The sequence below is a fragment of the Cervus elaphus genome, chromosome 9 (genome assembly GCF_910594005.1).
Source record: "Cervus elaphus chromosome 9, mCerEla1.1, whole genome shotgun sequence".
Classification (NCBI taxonomy): Eukaryota; Metazoa; Chordata; class Mammalia; order Artiodactyla; family Cervidae; genus Cervus; species Cervus elaphus.
The window spans coordinates 29,588,174-29,608,144 of record NC_057823.1 but is presented as its reverse complement, the minus strand read 5'-3'; the positions used below and the strand labels follow the sequence as shown (position 1 = coordinate 29,608,144).

Sequence of the window (19,971 nt, the reverse complement as noted above, 5' to 3'; positions counted from 1 at the left end):
GTGAGATTGTGATGGCTGCTTCTCCCTGCTCCCCTCTGCCCTCATCATCTCGCAAGGGTTAACCAGGCAACCAGCTCATATCACCTCTGTTACACGACCGACCTATTGCTTAAGCTTTGTCAGGCAGTCCTCAAAGAGGCTACACCCTGCTTGAATAATCTGGGCTGGAGAACAGGCCAGCCCACCCAGCGCATCCGTGCGCGAAATGCACTATGGTTTCCTGTATCTATAGCGTGTTGCCCACGGTTGAACCTCCGTAGTTACAGTCTAGATAGGAAAGAATTAACAACAACAACAAAAAAAGCCCAGTTTACTAGGAGGCCACTTATAGGGCGCCGGGTTAGGCAAATGTTTCACCTGTTTGGCCAATTAGCTTCCTCTCCCAGAAAGACAAGTTCTACAGGTTTCCTTTTTCTCTTCCCCGGCCTCCTGGGTTGGGAGAAGAGGCTGTCACTTCGCTTCGACCCTCCCCTTCCCTCCCTCCCGGCTCGGCCCCTCTCGCCCGGACCAATCGCGCCGGCCCGAACGTGTCCAGGTCGGCGGCCCCCGGCGCGGGCGGCCCGGATGCACCCAGCGGCCCGGGGCGCAGGGGAGGGCGCGGCGGGCTCGCGGGGCCTGCAACCCGGACGGCGGGAGCCGGGGAAGCGGGGAGGAGGAGGCTGTGTGAAGGTGCCCTCCAGACGTGGTCCTGATGACAGAACTACAGCAAGATGTGGACGACACCAAGTCTGCCAAAGTGCTCGGGAAGAGGGAGAGCAAAGTTGGCTCAGCCCAGTAAGTATCCTCCGCTGGACCCAGCCGGGGCGGGAGAACGCGCGCTGCCCAAACTTCTCCGCCAGGGGCGAGTTGGAAGTGGACACGGCTTTCTGGAGCTTTAAACGTGGACAGACTTGTGCTTGAATTCTTTGTGTGGCGCCCGATCTTTTTTTTGCCCCCGATTCTATAGTAGCGAATATAGGCACGGCAGACTTTTCTGGAATGCACTGCAGCATGCATTCCCGCGGGGCTGGGAATTATTTGAGCAGAAAGCACCGTTGGTGTTTTATAAATCCCGAGGGGGGGGGGGGGGTTTGCGGCGAACTTGCAGATCTCCAAGCCAAGTCGAGAAACAGCGCTTCACATTTATTCTAATTGTCTTACTTCTTAATGACGCGTGTGGAGATGCGGCTGTCCCGTAGATGGCATCTCGTCAATAGCTTCACAACGATGCGTATTGTCATTCTGATTCGGACGTGAGGGTGTTTTTCCCTCATCCCCTTCCCTGTTTACCCTCTAGAGACCCCAAAAGTAGTGGAAAACATGAAACACATTTTATTTTCCCCCCTCAAAGACTGCCTGCCTTTGTTGGATACGTAACACAAACTTGTTACACACTTTTTAAAATTGTATAAAAAGGGAGGATGTGGGGGTGGGATGGGGACGCACAATGAAAGTATAACAAAATAAAACACAACAAATATTGGACGGTGACTGTCCTCTTAAAGGACTCGTGTGGGGAATAGGATTTGCACATTGTTTGACCTATAAACTCTTCTGGTTTAAGAAACTGAAAATGCAAATATTTGATCACAAGGATTGGCTTCCTGTAACAACGTTTATCTCGTGTACTTAAAAAAAAATGCAGAAATATGGTTGTTGTATGATTGTTATTCCCAAACTCTTCTTTTAAAAAGGAGAAGAATCTTCATTTGCTTATTTTCTACATCACTATAACATTAAGTGAGAGTAAAGTAAATATCTAAATAAGCCCAGTTTTACTTTTTATGGTACCAAGCTATTGGGTATCTAAAATGCTTTATTGATACTAGTATAAAAAGATGACACACTTTTTAATAGTAAAGATTCAATCCAAAAACAGAAGAGAAAAACTTTAAAAAATTCAATCCCCGTCATTCATTATTTCAGCACTTACTGGTTTTTTAAAAACACAGCCTGGTTCAACATAAACATGTGCATTTGCAAAAGCATATTCCACCCATTTATTGAAGTTTGAGCTGACCTTTTAGAAAAAAGAATAGCTTTTATTCACTGCTTTGATTTGTGGTTTCAAAAGCTTTGGTCACATTCTCTTCCAATGTCTGCTTTCTTTGGCTTCTCTTATATTTTTCCCTCATCTTCATCAACTTAAGCTGATTGTCTTTCCTCTCTACTAATTGAAGAAAGATGATTGAGGAAAAATTCCTGTAGGTATAACTCTCACAACATATTCTTGTTTCCTCGCCCCAAAATAAAATCCTTATTTTATACTAATAATTCAAACCCAAGAAAAAGATGAACTAGCAAATGACGTATATTTCCTTTGTACTTAATCATTCTTTATAAACTTTACTTCCCTGAATAAGAGGTGTCATCATTTCATAGATGTCTGTGGTGGTAATTGGCACAGGGAAGATTGGAACTCTAAGCTCCTAGTTCAGAACTCATCCAAAGGCAGTATTTATTTCCAGCTACACAAGGAGAATGAGTCAAGTCCACCCCACAGATCTTAAGTTTTAAGTTGTCATATTCCCAGTCCTGTAGGTACTCAGTCAAGGAGTTCATTTTGATTGACTGAAAACGTTTATTATAGACTAAATGTCTGCTATTTAGACTAATTTAGTTAAATTAAAACTCTTTAGATATTGAGAAAATAATTATGTGGAATATAAGCACAGCAGCACTGAAGCTCAAGGCCCCAAATGGCCAGCCCCTTCATTTGGAACATTCCATTTTACAAGTTCATTTCAGTTCTATAAATATTGGAATACTTACTATTTCTTCAATAATGGTGGGGAATACAAGAATGAATGTGATTTAGTATCCATCCTACTGTAACACCAAGAGTAGCATTGAGGGGAGGCACATATGTATATTACCATTAAACACAAAAGAATCTATAAAAAGTTTGGCCTACAACTGAATCTTCTCCACAGTTAGGATGTTTATCCATTTGGCAGTCCTTGGTTTATTGGGCTTTTGGTTTGCTTTTCCCAACAGAGTGGTAATTCCTAGACCCACTGAAGTCGCTTCTGATTCAGTCTAACATTTTAGACACCATTTTATTCTGATCTCTTAACTTCTTGCTTGGGTAACAGAATAAATGTCGTTTAAAGACATAGGTAGATATATTATCACAGTGATATATTGGTGTGATAATTCCATATTTGAAATCATAGTGACATTTTTATGCTTGGAAACTCAGTCTAACTTCTCTGTTTTGAATTTCCTATTTTAGATTAATTATCACTAAACTCCAAGTTGTTGAAATTTGGTGTCCCAAGGGACATTTTCTTCAAGCGTGTTAGAATGGCTTGCTCCCTCCCCAGACTCTACATCTGTAACTTCACCCACATGGGGCTCATCACCTAAGACCTTAGCCTCTTAATTAATAATAGATGCCAATTATGGAGAATGCCTGCTATGTTACAGGCCATGTGCTCAAAACTTCGCATTCATTTTCATACAAATTCAGATTGACACTATGATTATGGCCATTTTTAAGTAGTAACATTGAAACTCTGAGAAGTAACTAGGCAGGCAGTTCAGTTCAGTTCAGTTCAGTCTCTCAGTCATGTCCAACTCTTTGCGACCCCTTGAATCGCAGCACGCCAGGCCTCCCTGTCCATCACCAACTCCCGGAGTTTACTCAAACTCATGTCCATCGAGTCGGTGATGCCATCCAGCCATCTCATCACTGGTCACACTCTCCTCTTTCTTACCAGTGCTCATTTTGTATGTATGTGGCCAGCCCAGAGACGTGAGCTGCTACTGTTATTACTTTTTATTAATAGGTAATGTTTGCATAACATTTAGTATGTACAGAGTACTGTTTTGTTAACATATATTAATTCAGACACTAGTCCAGTGTACCTTAGTTAACTGTCCCCAAATAAATTGAAAACTCCAGTCACATTTTTTTGGTATTGAATTTCTCAAAGAACTTGGCAAATAATCACTTTCAGTAACTATCTGTTGATGAGCTATGAAATGCTAAGACCCATCCCACCTACTTAAGGTATGTAATATGCTTATAGCTGACTTTCAGTTTGACTCTCTCAGGGGAAATTATACTTTTAATCAAATTTTCTTTCAGTAGCAGGAGAATTTTTAGATACCTTTACTTGCCTGAGAGCTGTGGCTTATTTATTCATCTTTGTGCTAGAAGTGAGGCTGCACATTTACTTACCACCAAAGTACATATTTGACTTAAAAAATAACACCCCCCCCTTTTTTTTAACCAAAAATTGGTAGTTTTCGCTGCATATTTCTTTTTGAGAGCCTAGTTTTTCTCTGCTTTATCTTTTTCATCCTTGATTTCTTTCATGTTCACAATACATAGATATTTCTAACATAGACTAACTTTTTTAGATACACTTTTCTTTCTTAAAGTCTCTGATGGATCTAATTTAGTAATGGCCTAGTTACTTTTAATGAATTTCAGAAAGTATCTAAAACTAATACATAATTTTGGGCAGTTGATTCATATTTCAAATAATGAATTACATCACATATAACATATGCTTGTAATAAATTTGTTTTTTTTAATACTGATTTTTTTAGTACACAGCTATTGATTTATTTTTGGCTGCACTGGGTCTTTGATGCTGCGTGAGGTCTTTCTCTACTTATGGTGTGCAGGGGCTACTCCCTACTTGCAATGTGCAGGCTTCTCATTGCAGTAATGGTTTCTCTTGTTGCGGAGCACAGGCTCTAAAGCAGTGGGCTTAGCTGCTCCTTGGCATGTGGGATTTTCCCCGAGCAGGAATCTAACCTGTGTCCCCTGCATTGACTGGTGAATTCTTAAATACTGGACCACCAGGGAAGTCCCTGCAGTTTGAATTTTAAACATTTAAGCTTTAATACCCTAGGACATTACAATTCTAGAAATTTATTCAGTTTCTTATATGTGGAGAAAGAGAAGGTGAAAAAGTGAAAGAAGTCGCTCAGTCGTGTCTGACTCTTTGCAACCCTGTGGACTGTAGCCTACCAGGCTCCTCTGTCCTTGGGATTCTCCAGGCGAGAATACTGGAGTGGGTTGCCACTTTCCTTCTCCAAGGGATCTTACCGACCCAGGGATCGAACCTGCCCTCATTGCAGGCAGACTCTTTAACCTCTGAGCTACCAGGGAAGCATGCAATATAAGCATTTTTACCTTAAAAGGAAGTTCTCTGGGATTGTCAAGAAATAATAATTATTTGCGAGATTTACTTTAAATAGTGAATTCAAGTAAAAATAAATTACCTGTAGTGAAGGCATGTATCTTCCAATTACACTGTCTTTGTGGGTACTTGACAAAGAGAATAAGGGTTGCAGTCAGGGCTTGATCTTGCATTGGAAGCAATAGGAGTAAAGATGAATACTTATTGAGTATAGCTTGATTTCTTAGTGCTTTCTTAACTCCAAACTTTTAAAGTGACTATTTGGTAAGAAAATCTCTATAATTATCTATATATTATATATCTTCCCATAGGTGTGTATATTTTTTTTCTTTTTTAATTCTAATTTTCAGGTAACTATGACAGGTTATCTAGGGTACTTTTTAATATAAACTTCTGGATAAGAAGAAAAAATTATAACATATTAGAAAATATTTAAATTATACTGAGGTGCAGTGCTTAGTTGAAGAGTTTGAAAAAATGGAGAAAAATAAACAGTGCTCTAGTTTGAACTGTTTTTTTTTTTTTTTTTTAAATTTTATTTATTTGTTTATTTACTTCTAACTGCACTGGGTCTTGCTCGTTATGCACGGGCTTTCTCGAGTTAGGCAAGCGGGGGCCACTCTGCAGTCTCAGGGTGTGGTGACTTCTCTGGCTGTGGAGCACAGGTTCTGGGGCACTCGGGCTCAGTAGCTGCGGTGAACAGGCTTAGTTGCTCCACAGCATGTGGGATCTTCCAGAACCAGGGATCGAACCTGTGTCCCCTGCCTTGGCAGGCAGATTCTTAACCACTGGGCCACCAAGGAAGTCCCGAGTTTGAACTGTTTTGAAAAGAAATTTAATGACCCAAATCAGCTCCATGGCTAAATGTCATTAGAAATTGCCGATTTGTCAAGGAAGTACAGAAAAAGATTAAGAACGCAGGCTCTCGAAGACGAGGATTTGAAATATGACTTTCTTGTCTCCTAGGAGTGTGACCCTGGAGAGTTACTTAGCACCTCCAAGCTTTGTTATATAAAGAATAATAAAGTCAGCTGTGGGAATTCCCTGGAAGTCCAGTGGTTGGAACTCCAAGCTTCCACTGCCCCAGAGCACAGGTTCAGTCCCTGGTCGGGAAACATCTGACAAACCCCATGGCATGGCAAAAAATAAATAAGATAAAGTCAGGTTTACTTTGAGGTTTAACTGGGAAACGTCAGAAACTCATTTCACCTAGTTCCTGAAATGGTTAGGGTTCCATAAGCCATGTGGTAATGCTTGCTGATGAAGATCTGGAACATGCTGTGGGGTGGGAAGGAAGGGTGACATAAAATGTACTTAAACAAAATAGTCAAAATTCAAAAGGCCTAGCACTAACAGTTGCAGGTACCAGTGTCCTATTAAATAAGCCTCTGTTCCATCAACTAGACTTATCTGGCACTCACGATAGCCACTCAACATTTCCGTGAATCCAACATGGCATTTTGGCTTTTACTTTATGCTAAAAGGATCCCACGCCATAACTCTTCAGTGGCCTGCCAGCTCATTTCCGTGTTGCTTACTGATTTGGTGTTCTCCCATCTACTATCAGAGCTTCGCAGGTGGCCCAGGGGTAAAGAATCTGCCTGCCAATGCAGGATACACAAGAGATGTGGATTCGATCCCTGGATTAAGAAGATCCCCTGGAGAAGGAAATGGAAACCCACTCCAATATTCTTGCCATGGCGTCACAGAATCGGACAAGACTGAGCACACACACACACGCATGCATCTGTTAGTGCATTTCTTTCTGACCCGTTGACTTATACATCCTGCGTCCTGGTTCTGAGCTTTTCTTTCATGGCTCCTCATTTCTTTTTCCTTTGCTGGGCAAGCAATATTAATAGATTTATTAATATAGGACACTTGTAAGAAATTCAGGTGAGGAAGCTCTGCCTCATGGCTCTTCATCTTTAAACTGCTAAATTGTTTCCATTTGCTAAACTTCAGTAGACTTGTCCTTCAGCATCTTCCTAATTCTTTAAGTGCCCAGCTTTGGGCATTTTACACATTTTCAAGTGCCATAAAGCACAGGTCCTCGAGAAAAACTTCTCCACAGCCACTTCAATGACTTAAAGTGACTTCTTCCTCCTTAAAGAAAAGAGGGTATTTTTATCTATGCCTAAATTTGATTATTTACCCTTAGAAGAGAAGCAGAACCAACTTAAACTCCAGTCCCTAATTTATTGATAAACTAGTTAATATGTTCTCATTGGTCACTCCACACATACCAAAGGTTCCCACATTCACGATGGGACATGATGACCAAAGATGCTGGTGATTCTTAACAGCTTTATTGAGGCATATTTTACACATCATAAAATTTACCTGTTTTAAATAGACAATTCAATGACTTTTAATAACTTTACTGAGTGGTGCACCATCACTATACAGGTTTTAGAACATTTTTACACACTTCCCCTTTAAGATCTATGGGCCCCATTTATACTAACTCCCATTAGTATGACATAAATTATAATTTAAAAAATAGTCAAAATTCATCCCCAGCCCCACTATTTTCTGTCTCTCTAAATTTCCTGTTTCTGAGCTTTTCATACAAATGGAGTCATCTATAACATGTGATCTCTTGTATCTGTCTTCTTTCACTTACTATCATGTTTTTGAGGTTCATCCATGAAGTAGCGTATGTCAGTGGCCCTTTCCATTGCCGAATAGTATTCCACTATGTGGATAGACCATTTCTCTGTATGTCCACCTGTTCATGAACCTAATGTGTAATGCTGCCTTGAACACTTGTGTGAAAGTCTTTTTGTGGATATATGTTTTCATTTCTCTCAAGCATATACCTAGAAATGTGATTACTGGATCATATTGTAATTCTATATTCTAACTTTTTGAGGAACTGGCAAACTGGTTTCTGAAGCAGCTACACCATTTTACATGCCCACTAGCAGTGTATGAGGGCCCGTGGTATAGATTTAAGAGAAAGTGCTTTCACATAGCAGGGAAACAAGACTGTAAGCCCCTTAAGATACGTCAGTACCTTACACCTAATAACATAACAGATATCTGTTGCATTGTTAACTGAGTGACATTAATACTTATAATTTTGAAAACTCCCCCAAACTGCAATGTTAAAAAGATAACTCAGGCTATCATACTTGGGTCCTGTTTTTACAATCTCTTAAAATTTTTCATGTAACATTTATTACTGGGTTATTTTTAATGATGAAGTTGATAAAGAAGAAATTTTTAAATGAGACTATAATGTTCCCCCATACGTGCTAACATACTAGAAAATTAAAACAGTATAAGTTCAATTCAGTTCAGTCGCTCAGTCGTGTCCGACTCTTTGCGACCCCATGAATCGCAGCACACCAGGCCTCTCCCTGTCCATCACCACCTCCCAGAGTTTACTCAAACTCATGTCCATCCAGTCGGTGATGCCATCCAGCCATCTCATCCTCTGTCATCCCCTTCTCCTCCTGCCCCCAATCCCTCCCAGCATCAGGGTCTTTTCCAATGAGTCAACTCTTCACATGAGGTGGCCAAAGTACTGGAATTTCAGCTTCAGCATCAATCCTTTCAATGAACACCCAGGACTGCTCTCCTTTAGGATGGACTGGTTAGATCTCCTTGCAGTCCGAGGGACTCTCAAGATTCTTCTCCAACACCACAGTTCAAAAGCATCATTTCTTCTGCGCTCAGCTTTCTTCACAGTCCAACTCTCATATCCATACATGACCACTGGAAAAACCATAGCCTTGACTAGATGGACCTTTGTTGGCAAAGTAATGTCTCTGCTTTTTAATATGCTGTCTAGGTTGGTCATCACTTTAAGTGAAGGTATTCCTCCTCTCTTCTACCTGACAGTTCCTTGTCTCAAAGGTAACCACTTGCCAAGGGTTCAGGTTTTGTTCTTTTTTTATATAATGTATTTTATTTATTTATTTGGCTGTGCTGCTGGCTCTTAGTTGCAGCACTCGAGACCATTGATCGTTCTGGCATGCGAGATCTTTTAGTTGCAACGTGCAGGCTCTCTTTTTTAGTTGGGGCATCAGAATCTTTGGTTTCAGCATGTGGGATCTAATTCCTTGACCAGGGATCAAACCTGTGCCCCTTGCATTGGAAACACGGAGTCTTACCCACTGGACCACCAGGGAAGTCCCTTTGGATTTTGTTCTTATGCTGTTGTCATTTAAAGCCAGAGTCAAGTTTTTTTGTTGATTTTTATTTTTCTTTAGAATATCCACCTTCCAATATGACTCTAAGTGTGCTGTACTTGGCACAATGAAGCACCTCGTGAGGTTGTCAGGAGGATTAAATGTGATCCTACGGTATCTGGTCTGTACACCCTAAGAGAGCTCAATAAACAGCAGCTATTATTCTCATGAACAACTTTTCCCAAACTTCTTGGCAGAATAATTAATTATCTAGGTGACCTGGGCTTCTCTGGTGGCTCAGAGGTAAAGAACCTGCCTGCCAATGCAGGAGACACAGGTTCCATCCCTGGGTTGGGAAGATCCCCTGGAGAAGTAAATGGCATCCCACTCCAGTGTTCTTGCCTGGGACATCCCATGGACAGAGGAACCTGGCAGGCTACAATCCATGAGGTCGAAAATAGTCAGACACAGCTTAGCGACTGAGCACAAGCAAGATGACATACAGAGTTTAAATACTGATGAATAAATAAATCCATGAGAACAGAGGTTTGCCTTAGCTGGGTAGACTGGGAGTGTTAGATGGAAGAATTGATGTCCTACTGACCCATCCTCAAGTTACCGGTTCATCTTCTAATCTTTTCTGTGCCTCTGTCCTACCTGGATGAGCCTAGAAAGGCTTCTAGTCAAATGAAGCAGCAAGAAATCCGGACTACCTCGTGAACAGCTAGATAGAAGTCACAGTAGTGACGAGACGTGAGCAGAGCAGAGACCAGAGTGGAGAAATGGAAATGTGACATTGGAGGCAATTGGAAGCAGCTGGGGAGAGAATAGAAGAGCTTTAGAAAGACAAGAGGAACATTGAGTCATATTGAAAAGATGAAAAAACAAATGGTACTTCACCTCTGACCTAGCTAATCTCCCCCTTCTCCTTGTCTCTACCTGTACTATTCCTGTCGCTGAAATCCTAGGCACTGAGCTGGGTGGCTGACATGCCTCTCCTTCCCTAATGGAGATGCTAATCTCTATACAAGTTTTGCTGTTTTCTTAAAGTTTGTATATATCAGGTTTATGATTATATCCATGTTTATTACCTTCTAGATTTTTCAAATTGTGTCTTCCGTCCTGTTCAGTTCCAACCTGTTCCCATTAAAAAATGGGAAGAACTCAGATTACTCTAATTTTTGTGTCTTTTAGTGTTAAGGATTATTATCTGAAAACAGTTATCTTGTGATCCTACAGATTATTTTGAAACATCTAAGGTGTAGAGCTATAAAAGCTGCATTGTGAGTTGAGTTGCCGTATGTCAATAGTGAAGAAAAAGTATTCATCATGACAGCTTTTATTATCACTGTACTGTTTCTGTAATTCATAGGAAAGTAGTTCCTCACTTGATCCTAACAACTTAAATGTTTGTAGAACATGTAAGGTGGTCCTCTGAGAGCCTATATAAATTGTCAAGAATGTTTTTTCCCTCCCTCTTTCCCTTCCTCTCTTCTGAAGTTGAACTAGTTTTGACATGAACCTGGTAGATAGCTTATACTTTTTCCTGATTTGACCAGAATCTTTTCTGAAATTTTTATATACAAAGAATCACAACACATTTTCTAAATTCAAATTCTTAAATCACCAAATGTCATACTTTTCAACAGAACCTGAGATGAGAGAGTAATAAATGGTATATGAGCTAGGAGAAAGGTAATATTTTAACAGTTGATAAGGACCAGAGCGCCGAAAAATTGATGCTTTTGAACTATGGTGTTGGAGAAGACTCTTGAGAGTCCCTTGGACTGCAAGGAGATCCAACCAGTCCATCCTAAAGGAGATCAGCCCTGGGTGTTCATTGGAAGGATTGATGCTGAAGCTGAAGCTCCAGTACTTTGGCCACCTCATGTGAAGAGTTGACTCATTGGAAAAGACCCTGATGCTGGGAGGGATTGGGGGCAGGAGGAGAAGGGGACGACAGAGGATGAGATGGCTGGATGGCATCACCAACTCTATGGGCATGAGTTTGAGTGGACTCCAGGAGTTGGTAATGGACAGGGAGTCCTGGCGTGCTGCGATTCATGGGGTCGCAAAGAGTCAGACACGACTGAGCGACTGAACTGAATTGAACTAAAGGACAAGAGAGATTTGCTCATGTTGTCAGCTGACATTTATTAAGGAGTTCCGTGTATTGGGCACTGTGCTGAGTGTCATGGCAGTCACCAAGATGAAGATGGGGCCTTTGCCCATACAAAAAAGAGTAGAGAAAAGGAATATTTTTTTTTTTTGAGATTTCTTTCAAAGAAGAAACTAGGTAGCTCCAGAAAATGTATATCAAATATAGCAGTTGATATATTTAGATGAGAAGAGATAATATCATTGTTACATGCTAGACCCTTTTCAAAGTACTTGTATATATAGACATGTACAAAGGAAGGGACAGTTACCACCACATTTTTATGCATAACAGAGACACAGTGACTTGCCCAAGTTTATAATAGCTGTTGAAATGTTGGAGCCAGAATTCAAATATAGGCAGTCTAATCTGAGCCAGGCTCCTAAAATCATTAATTCTACAGACTCAGTAGAGTTGGGAAGAGCAAAAATGCAGAAGGCAAAGTGGCTCCCATTAGGTATCTGCCCAGTTTAGATTTCTTAACTTTTATAGGTCTGCTTTCTCAACTATGAAACCAAGACTCATTTCCTTTCTTTGCACACTTCTAACACTGAACGGATTTCTAACGGTCTTAGAGAGGACAGAGGGCGCACCTGTAGCTGCCAGTTGGGAGCTGTGTCAGACACAGGTGTCTTTCTGGATTTGTCTCCATCGAGCTCAGACCTGACTATATAGACCTGAAACTTGATTGTTTCAGTTCCAGCTTCACATGGTGACTTGCATAGCAGTCATTCAGATTCCGATTTTGAAAAACCATGGTTAGGTTCTTCTTTGCAAAAGTACATAGTGTTTCTATAAAGTAATGTGACTGATTTTGGTTTTAAAAACATGCGAATTTTTTTTAAGTAGCCAAAGGGACCAAGAACTTTTGCAAAAATTCTGCAGTTGCACGAATCTTTTTGAAATTCTTGCGAAGTTACTTTCAGAGCCTGGAGCTCATCCTTTGAATAGTCATAAGGTTGGCAAATCCTCTTTGTTTGAGAATGAATTCAATTTTGGGAAACAGCCTGAAACCAAATTTGGTGAATAAGAATAGTTTAAACACCTTTAAACCATTCTAGGGATAAGATCATTTTTTGATCCAAAAAGATGTGACTATAAGTCAGAATTTCTGATGAGACTTACAAACCAATTTCTACACCCAGTTTAGGCTTATTACTTTGTAACCTCATTATGAAAACAGTAAAATGTTCTGCTTATTATTCTGTTCTAAAATCATTTTTCAGTGTATATAATCTACTTATGTAGGTCTTGGGCATGTGATAGGCATTTAAAAATACTTTGAGGATACAAATGTAACAGGCGATGACTTTTTTCTTGAGGAGTATGCCCTACGAATAATGGAAAACAGCTTTTGAAAAACATTTCCATGAGTTTAGACAGTGAAGGAAGTGAAAGGTTCAGCTATCACAATCATCTTGTTCTCTCTTCTGCTTCATTACACACTATGGGAATTTGTATACACATTATATTTTTTCAGGTCCACTCCCCATATCCTCATTTTATACCAGATGAACTTTTCCACTGGTATATTCAAGGCATGACTCATGCCTTTCCCATATGATAGCAATCAATTAGCTATGAAGCTCATGAGGCTTTCCATTTTTCTGTTCTTTTTTTTTTTCTATTCTAATTGTTACCTGCTAGTTAATATCTGTGAGCTGACTTGTCTACTACCTCCCAGTCCTGGAGCCTACTTAAAAACAAGCATATTTTGTTATTCCCTTTTCTTGCTTTTGAATTGGAATAGATTCCTTATCATAGCATATCTAAGATTTGATTTGAATCTTGTGTTGTTTGGTAACTTCTATGTAACATATCTCCACTCTTCTCTAATTCAGTGTAATTAAGCAAGCATTTCTTTTTTTTTTTATCTTAATTGGAGGCTAATTACTTCACAATATTGTGGTGGGTTTTGCCACATTACATTCACATTACATTACATTACATTCACATGAATCAACCATGGGTGTACATGTGTTCCCCATCCTGAACCCCCCTCCCACCTCCCTCCCCATCCCATCCCTCTGGGTCATCCCAGTGCACCGGTCCTGAGCACCCTGCCTCATGCATCGAACCTGGACTGGCGATCTATTTCACATATGATAATATACATGTTTCAATGCTATTCTCTCAAATATCCCACCCTCACCTTCTCCCAGAGTCCAACAGTCTGTTCTTTACATCTGTGTTTCTTTTGCTGTCTCACATATAGGGTCATCGTCACTATCTTCCTAAATTCCATATATATATGTGTTAATATACTGTATTGGTGTTTTTCTTTCTGACACTTCGCTCTGTATAATAGGCTTCAGTTTCATCCACCTCATTAGAACTGATTCAAATCCATTCTTTTTAATGGCTGAGTAATATTCCATTGTGTATATGTACCATAGCTTCCTTATCCATTTGTCTGCCGATGGACATCTAGGTTGCTTCCATGTCCTGGCTATTGTAAACAGTGCTGTGATGAACATTGGGGTACACATGTCTCTTTCAATTCTGGTTTCCTCGGTGTGTATGCCCAGGAGTGGGATTGCTGGGTCGTGTGGCAGTTCTATTTCCAGTTTTTTAAGGAATCTCCACACTGTTCTCCATAGTGGCTGTACTAGTTTGCATTTCCACCAACAGTGTAAGAGGGTTCCTTTTTCTCCACACCCTTTCCAGCATTTATTGTTTGTAGACTTTTTGATAGCAGCCATTCTGACTGGTGTGAGATGGTGCCTCATTCTTAATCATGTACTCTCTGCTGGGAATGCATGACTGAGATGTAGACAGTGCATCTGAGTGAGAGTTTTAGGAGCTCTCAGGCTGGGGAGAGGAGGGTGGAACATACACACATACACACACCCCACACACACAAGCAATACTATGTGATAAAAATTCCCCAATAATTATCAAATGCTAATAGAAATGGTACAGCTCATTACCTCCAAACAGCTCCCTGGGAGACTTTGAGTGTCACGCGCCAGACATAGATTCGTCACTGAATTGGGGGCACCACAGTACAGAGACCTCCATCTCACTTCTATGCCTGGCTCCTGAAGAGTCTGTGGGTTTTGTTTTTGTTTCATTTATTTATGTATTTATTTTTGAGGCGAGCTGAGCTAAGTGTTGGTGTCTAAAGTGCACTGATGGGTAAGAAAGAATTTGGCCTCAGCTAAGGGAAAAGTTATTCCAGGCAAGGGATGAATAAGGACAGGCTTGGAAGTTCAAATGTGTGTTTGTGATGAATCCTTAGGGGTCTGCTGAGGCTGGACTGTTGACTGGTCAGGGGAGGACCTGGAGCCCCCATTTACCAATAGAATTCCCCTTGCTTGGCTCTCTGCGCTTCGCTTCTGGCTTTGGCCATGCTGTTGATTCTTTGGAACTTCGGGGAGGTTGTTTTCTTTGGTCTTCAGTTAACCCCTCTATAAAGAGAGAGGGCTGAGTGACCTGGTTTGTTCATGCCCTTCCAACCTGAAGAGTGTGAGTTCTTTGAAGAAACTGCCCTACTTCTGCGCTCTTCTGTAGCCTTTGTGTGAAGAGTTCTATCAGACTGAACACGCTGAGGAAAGTGTTTTGAATAAGAATAGAATCCTTGCTTTCTTACTTGGTTTGGCCTCTTTTTTTTTTGCTTCTTTTTGCTTAACTTATACTTGGTTAAGGCAGACTGCCGCTGGAACATACCTCAAGTCCCCTCTTACATGTTTATAGACAGACATCAGCATCGTTGTTGCTTTTGGACAACCCTGGCCTGCCCTTTGGCTACAGGTGACAGGACCAGGTGCCTCTGAACAACTTGTAGTAGAAAGGGCTAAGCAAGTAACAATGTGAAGCCTGTAACACAAATGGGGAGCAAATTCGTTATCAATGGAACGGCAGGTTTCTTGGGTCTACTTCAGATCTGAAAATAATCGTATATTGCACTTGAATACAAGACAATTTAAAGGGAAAAAGCCCTTTCCTCAGATATGAAGTCAAGGATACTCGCTTACCCTTTCCAATTAATAAGTGTTACAGCGTTTTAATTGGAAAGGGTAAGCTGGTGTCCTTGACTGGGTCAGGAAGATCCCTTGGAGAAGGGAATGGCAACCCACTCCTGTATTCCTGCCTGAGAATTCCATGGACAAGAGGAGTTTGGCGGGCTACAGCCCATGGGGTCGCAGAGTCAGAGACGACTACATGACTAACACACACACATACACACACACCGCATTTTAACACACTTTATATCCTTGAAAGTACTTTTATTTGTAGCAGTAGTTGGAATTTAGCAGTTTTTGTGTTAAGCGCTTGACACTATTGTCAAGCACTATAGTGTGTTACAGGAATATTAGAATATAGTAGATGTGGACCTTGCCCTCAAGAACATCACAACAGATTTTACTATAACTTCAGCAGTATCTTACCATGACAATAAATACCAACTTCAGCCTGTTGTGATAAATAAGAATATTGTATGCGCATTTTAAGAGAATAGTGGAGAACCAACCAGCCCAGTGCAGGGTTTGTGTAAAAGCCTTCTTAGAAGAAATGATACCCAAATTTTGAAGGAGGAATAGGAGTTAGCTAAAAAAAAAAATTAGAGAGGTCATTTTATCCAAACAGAATAGCCTAGATGAATGCAGAGTAATGTGAAACAGTCTGGTGATTATGGGGAACTAATATTACTAGAATATAAAATATATACTCAGGGGCAGTACCTGGGCAGACACAATGGATTGAAGGAAGGTCACAGAGGATGACCTTGTATGCCATGAGGAGCGTGGACTTCCCTATAAGACATAGGAGTCACTGAAAGGTTTACACAGGTATGTGATAAAGTCAAGTTTTAGTTTTTCAGGTCCAGTAGCAAGGTCTAAGGTAGACTTGATGGAGAACAAAATAGGAAGCAAGGATTAGCTGTCTGTGAAACAATCCAAATGAGATTGATTTAGTAGGAAAAAGGGAGAACAGATTTGAGAAATGTCAAGGGGATAAAATCGGAAGAACCAGGTGATGGATTAGATTGACAGAAGAAGGAAGGTAGAGGGACTCTTAGTTTCTATCTCCAGGAAGGCTGCATGAATTGTGATGCTGTTAATTAAGCAATGGAACATAGGAAAAGCGAGATTGGGATGGAGGTCTGTGCTGTGATAAATATATTTGGTCTTTGTCCCCAGTTTCTGGCAGAGTCCCAGAATTGGAATTTCTTGATAGGAAGGCGTGTCCCTTGTTATTCATAATGATGCCTTTTGATCACACCTGAGTTTATGCTAATGAGATGGTTTAGGGCAGTACGCCTAGATAGCCTCAGGATGGGGCTGGCCACCAGCAAGGCCAGGTGATTAGAGGTTGGGAGCTTTTGGCCCCATCCCTGGCCTCCTGGGAGAAGAGGGCACCAAGAGATGTAAGCACTATAAAAACTCTTAATAAGATTTGATGCACTTCTGGATTGGTGAACAGATCAAGATACTAGGAGGGCAGTGCACCCAGAGAGAACAGGAAGCGCCACACACCCCTATACCCTGCCCCATGCAACTCTCCCATCTGGCTTTCCTGAGTCGTCTTGTATAATAAAGTAGTAAATGTAAGCTAAGCATTCCCCTGAGTTCTATGAGCCATTCTAGCAAAGTATCGAACCTAATGGGGGAGGAGAAAGGTGTCTTGGAAACCTCTAACTTGTAGCCATTTGGCCTGGGACTTGCAGCTGGCATCTGAAGTAGAGGCAGTCTAAAGTAGAACTAAGCCCTTAACCTATGAGATTGGATCCAACTGTGGGTCGTTAGTGCCAGAATTGAACTGGATTGTTGGATATCCACTTGGTATCTGGAGAATCAGAGAGTTGGTTGTTGGCGTCAGAAAAATATCCCAGAAGGTCAGAGCTGGGACACAGAGCTGGGAAATGCCAGCATAGAAGTGACAGTTAAAATCCAGTGGATCGAATTTCCCAGTGGATGGAATGGGTGGAATTTCCCAGTGGAGTGAAGAGGACCAAAGAGAGAACCTAGGAGTGATGCTACATTGAGATAAAGGTCAAAGAAGAGGCTGCAAAGGTAATGGAAAATAAATAGTATAGCAGAAAATAAAGCAAAAGCAAACAGAATGGTATAGAAACAGAAGGGGGAAAAAAAAAACAAGAGAAGGGAAATCTCAACATTTAGTCAACAGTTGGGGGTGCCACCAATAGCAGCATTGAGAGAACTCCTTATATGCCCTTGGCATTTAGCAATGTAAAGATTGTTGGTGAACTCTGCCGGAGAAACATTAGTGAAGCAATGGAAATGAAGGCCAAACTATAGTGGAGTGGGTTATGGGAAATGTGGAAACAGACCCAACATAGGTAGACTAAGGCTTTGGCAGCCTTGGCTGAGAAGTGAAGGAAAGACAGGAAGGTAACCTTAGGAAGTGAGAACTAAGCAAGATTTTGGCTTTTTTGATGCAGAGCTTTGTGAGCCTGTATATAAGTTAGGAGAAAGAACCAGCAAAGAGGAAAAGATGAAGATGTGGCCCAAAGATAGAATAACTGATAGAACAAGCCCAGAGGAATCAGAAAGTGGGCTTGAACATCAAGAGAGAAACTGTCTTCTGAAACTGGAGAAATGTATGATGCAGTAGATGCAGGTTTAGGTGATTGTAGTCGGGGGAAGACATGCCCTTGTCTGAATACTTCAGTTCTCAATTGACTCAGCACAGTGATAAGGTGTAACCCATTTCATTCAAAGGTATGAACTGTGTTTGGTTAGGGACTTGAGAGCCTGGAGAATATTTGGCACGCAAGTTAAGGGAATAGGACAGAACTGCCGAGCGCCCAGCTGACAGCAAATGTACCAGTCCACCATAAGGGCTAATTTCTCCCCCTTTAACAGTGTGCAGAGCTGGTCTTGGGGTATTTGTGCTGAATGGCTGTGCAAAAGAATGGGCATAAGTGGAAACTAAAGGTGATCAGTTGTGTGTATATATATATATATGTGGTCAGAGCTGCTTCAAGAAATAAATCCAGAAGGGATTGATTCAACTAGGAGAACATGGAAATATCAAGGACTGTAGTCTGTGTCTGAGGCCAAAAAGTAAATGAGGTGGGAACTGGAGAGATTATAGGCTGAGAGTGGAAGGTTAGAGATAGCCTAATTTCTGGATGATCCCTTTTCTGGATGGAGCAATCTGAATAATGATGAAAGCAAGACACTGGTGGTGGTTTATTCTATTCTGTTCTGTGTGTGGGTGCTCAGTCGTGTCTGACTCTTTGTAACCTTTTAGACTGTAGCCGACCAGGCTCCTCTGTCCATGGGATTTTTCAGGCCAGAATACTTGAGTGGGTTGCTGTGTCCTCCTCCAGGGGATCTTCCTGACCCAGGGATCTAGCCTACGTCTCCTGCATTGCAGACAGATTCTTTACTACTGAGCCACCGGGAAATTGTGAAGTGAAAATAAAGGTCACTGGACTTAATGCCAAGTTGTTGGATGCCATCCCTCTTGAACATTGGACTTTGGAAGGCAGCTATGCTTACCACTATGCGACCAACGCGAACATTGGACTTTGAAGGATCAAGGTGTCAACTGTCAACATTCTCAAGAAACGGAACATGGCCAGTATGTTAGAAGATGAAAGCAATAAGGAACTAGGTCAGTGTAACTCACAGAAAGTTGGACCTTTTGTATGCTAAGCGTAGGTAAAAATTAATTTTAGTTTTTAAAATCAAGTAAGCTAACAAAGTTTATTCTATTCTGTTCTGTGTGTGGGTTAGAAACAGGAGTATTCCATAAGTTAATTATCTGAAATATTTTAAAAATTAACAGCAGAAACTAACACACCATTTTAAGTCAACTATAGTGAAAGTGAAAGTCACTCAGTTGTGTCTCTTTGTGACCTCAAGGACTCTACAGTCCTTGAAATTCTCCAGGCAAGATTACTGGAGTGGGTTGTCTTTCCCTTGTCCAGGGGATCTTCCCAACCCAGGGATCGAACGCAGGTCTTCCACATTGTAGGCAAATCTTCACCGACTGAACCACCAGGGAAGCCCAATAATACTGGAGTGGGTAGCCTATCCCTTCTCCAGCGATCTTCCTGACCCAGGAATTGAGCCACAGTCTCCTGCATTGCAGGTGGATTCTTTACCAGCTGAGCTGTCAGGGAAGCCCTTTCAGTCAACTATAAGCCAATAAAATGTTTTTGAAGAATCAACTACTTTCTAACAATGCTAATTTAAAAAGTAAACTGGAGGAAGTAAAGACCATGAGAGCAGCAGGAAATGAAAACTCCCAGAAATAGATGTTAGGACTTAAAGTAAAGCGATATACCTACTAAAGTGAAAGTGAAAGTCACTCAGTCATGTCTGACTGTTTGCAACCCCAGGGACTATACAGTCCATGGAATTACACCTACTAAATGAGACAACTTAAATGGAGAGGTTTACCTCCTTTTAAAAGGAAACCTTCACATTATAAAGATAGCTTCATTCCTTAAATGTTTAAGTTCAGTACAACCAAACAGAATCTCAGTGACTCTCTTAAGAAACCTTAAGGGTGGTCCAATGGCTAGACAATGCAGGGAAAAGGATTCCATCCCTGATTA

The 19,971-nt window shown here is 41.1% G+C and overlaps 1 protein-coding gene across 5 annotated transcripts in view; it reads left to right on the top strand.

Annotated features, from left to right (window-relative positions):
* GRAMD2B (GRAM domain containing 2B) overlaps positions 1–19,971 on the top strand; it is a 121,282-nt gene that overhangs the window by 44,144 nt on the left and 57,167 nt on the right. The window contains exon 1 of one of the 5 annotated variants that reach the window (XM_043912224.1): positions 509–774. The exons of 3 other annotated variants lie outside the window; for them this stretch is intronic. In XM_043912224.1, coding sequence (XP_043768159.1) covers positions 692–774 — 83 coding nt within the window. In that variant the 5' untranslated portion in view covers positions 509–691. Of the gene's footprint in view, positions 1–508; positions 775–19,971 lie in introns of those variants that run through there. One more of the 5 variants, XM_043912223.1, reaches the window with a different exon arrangement.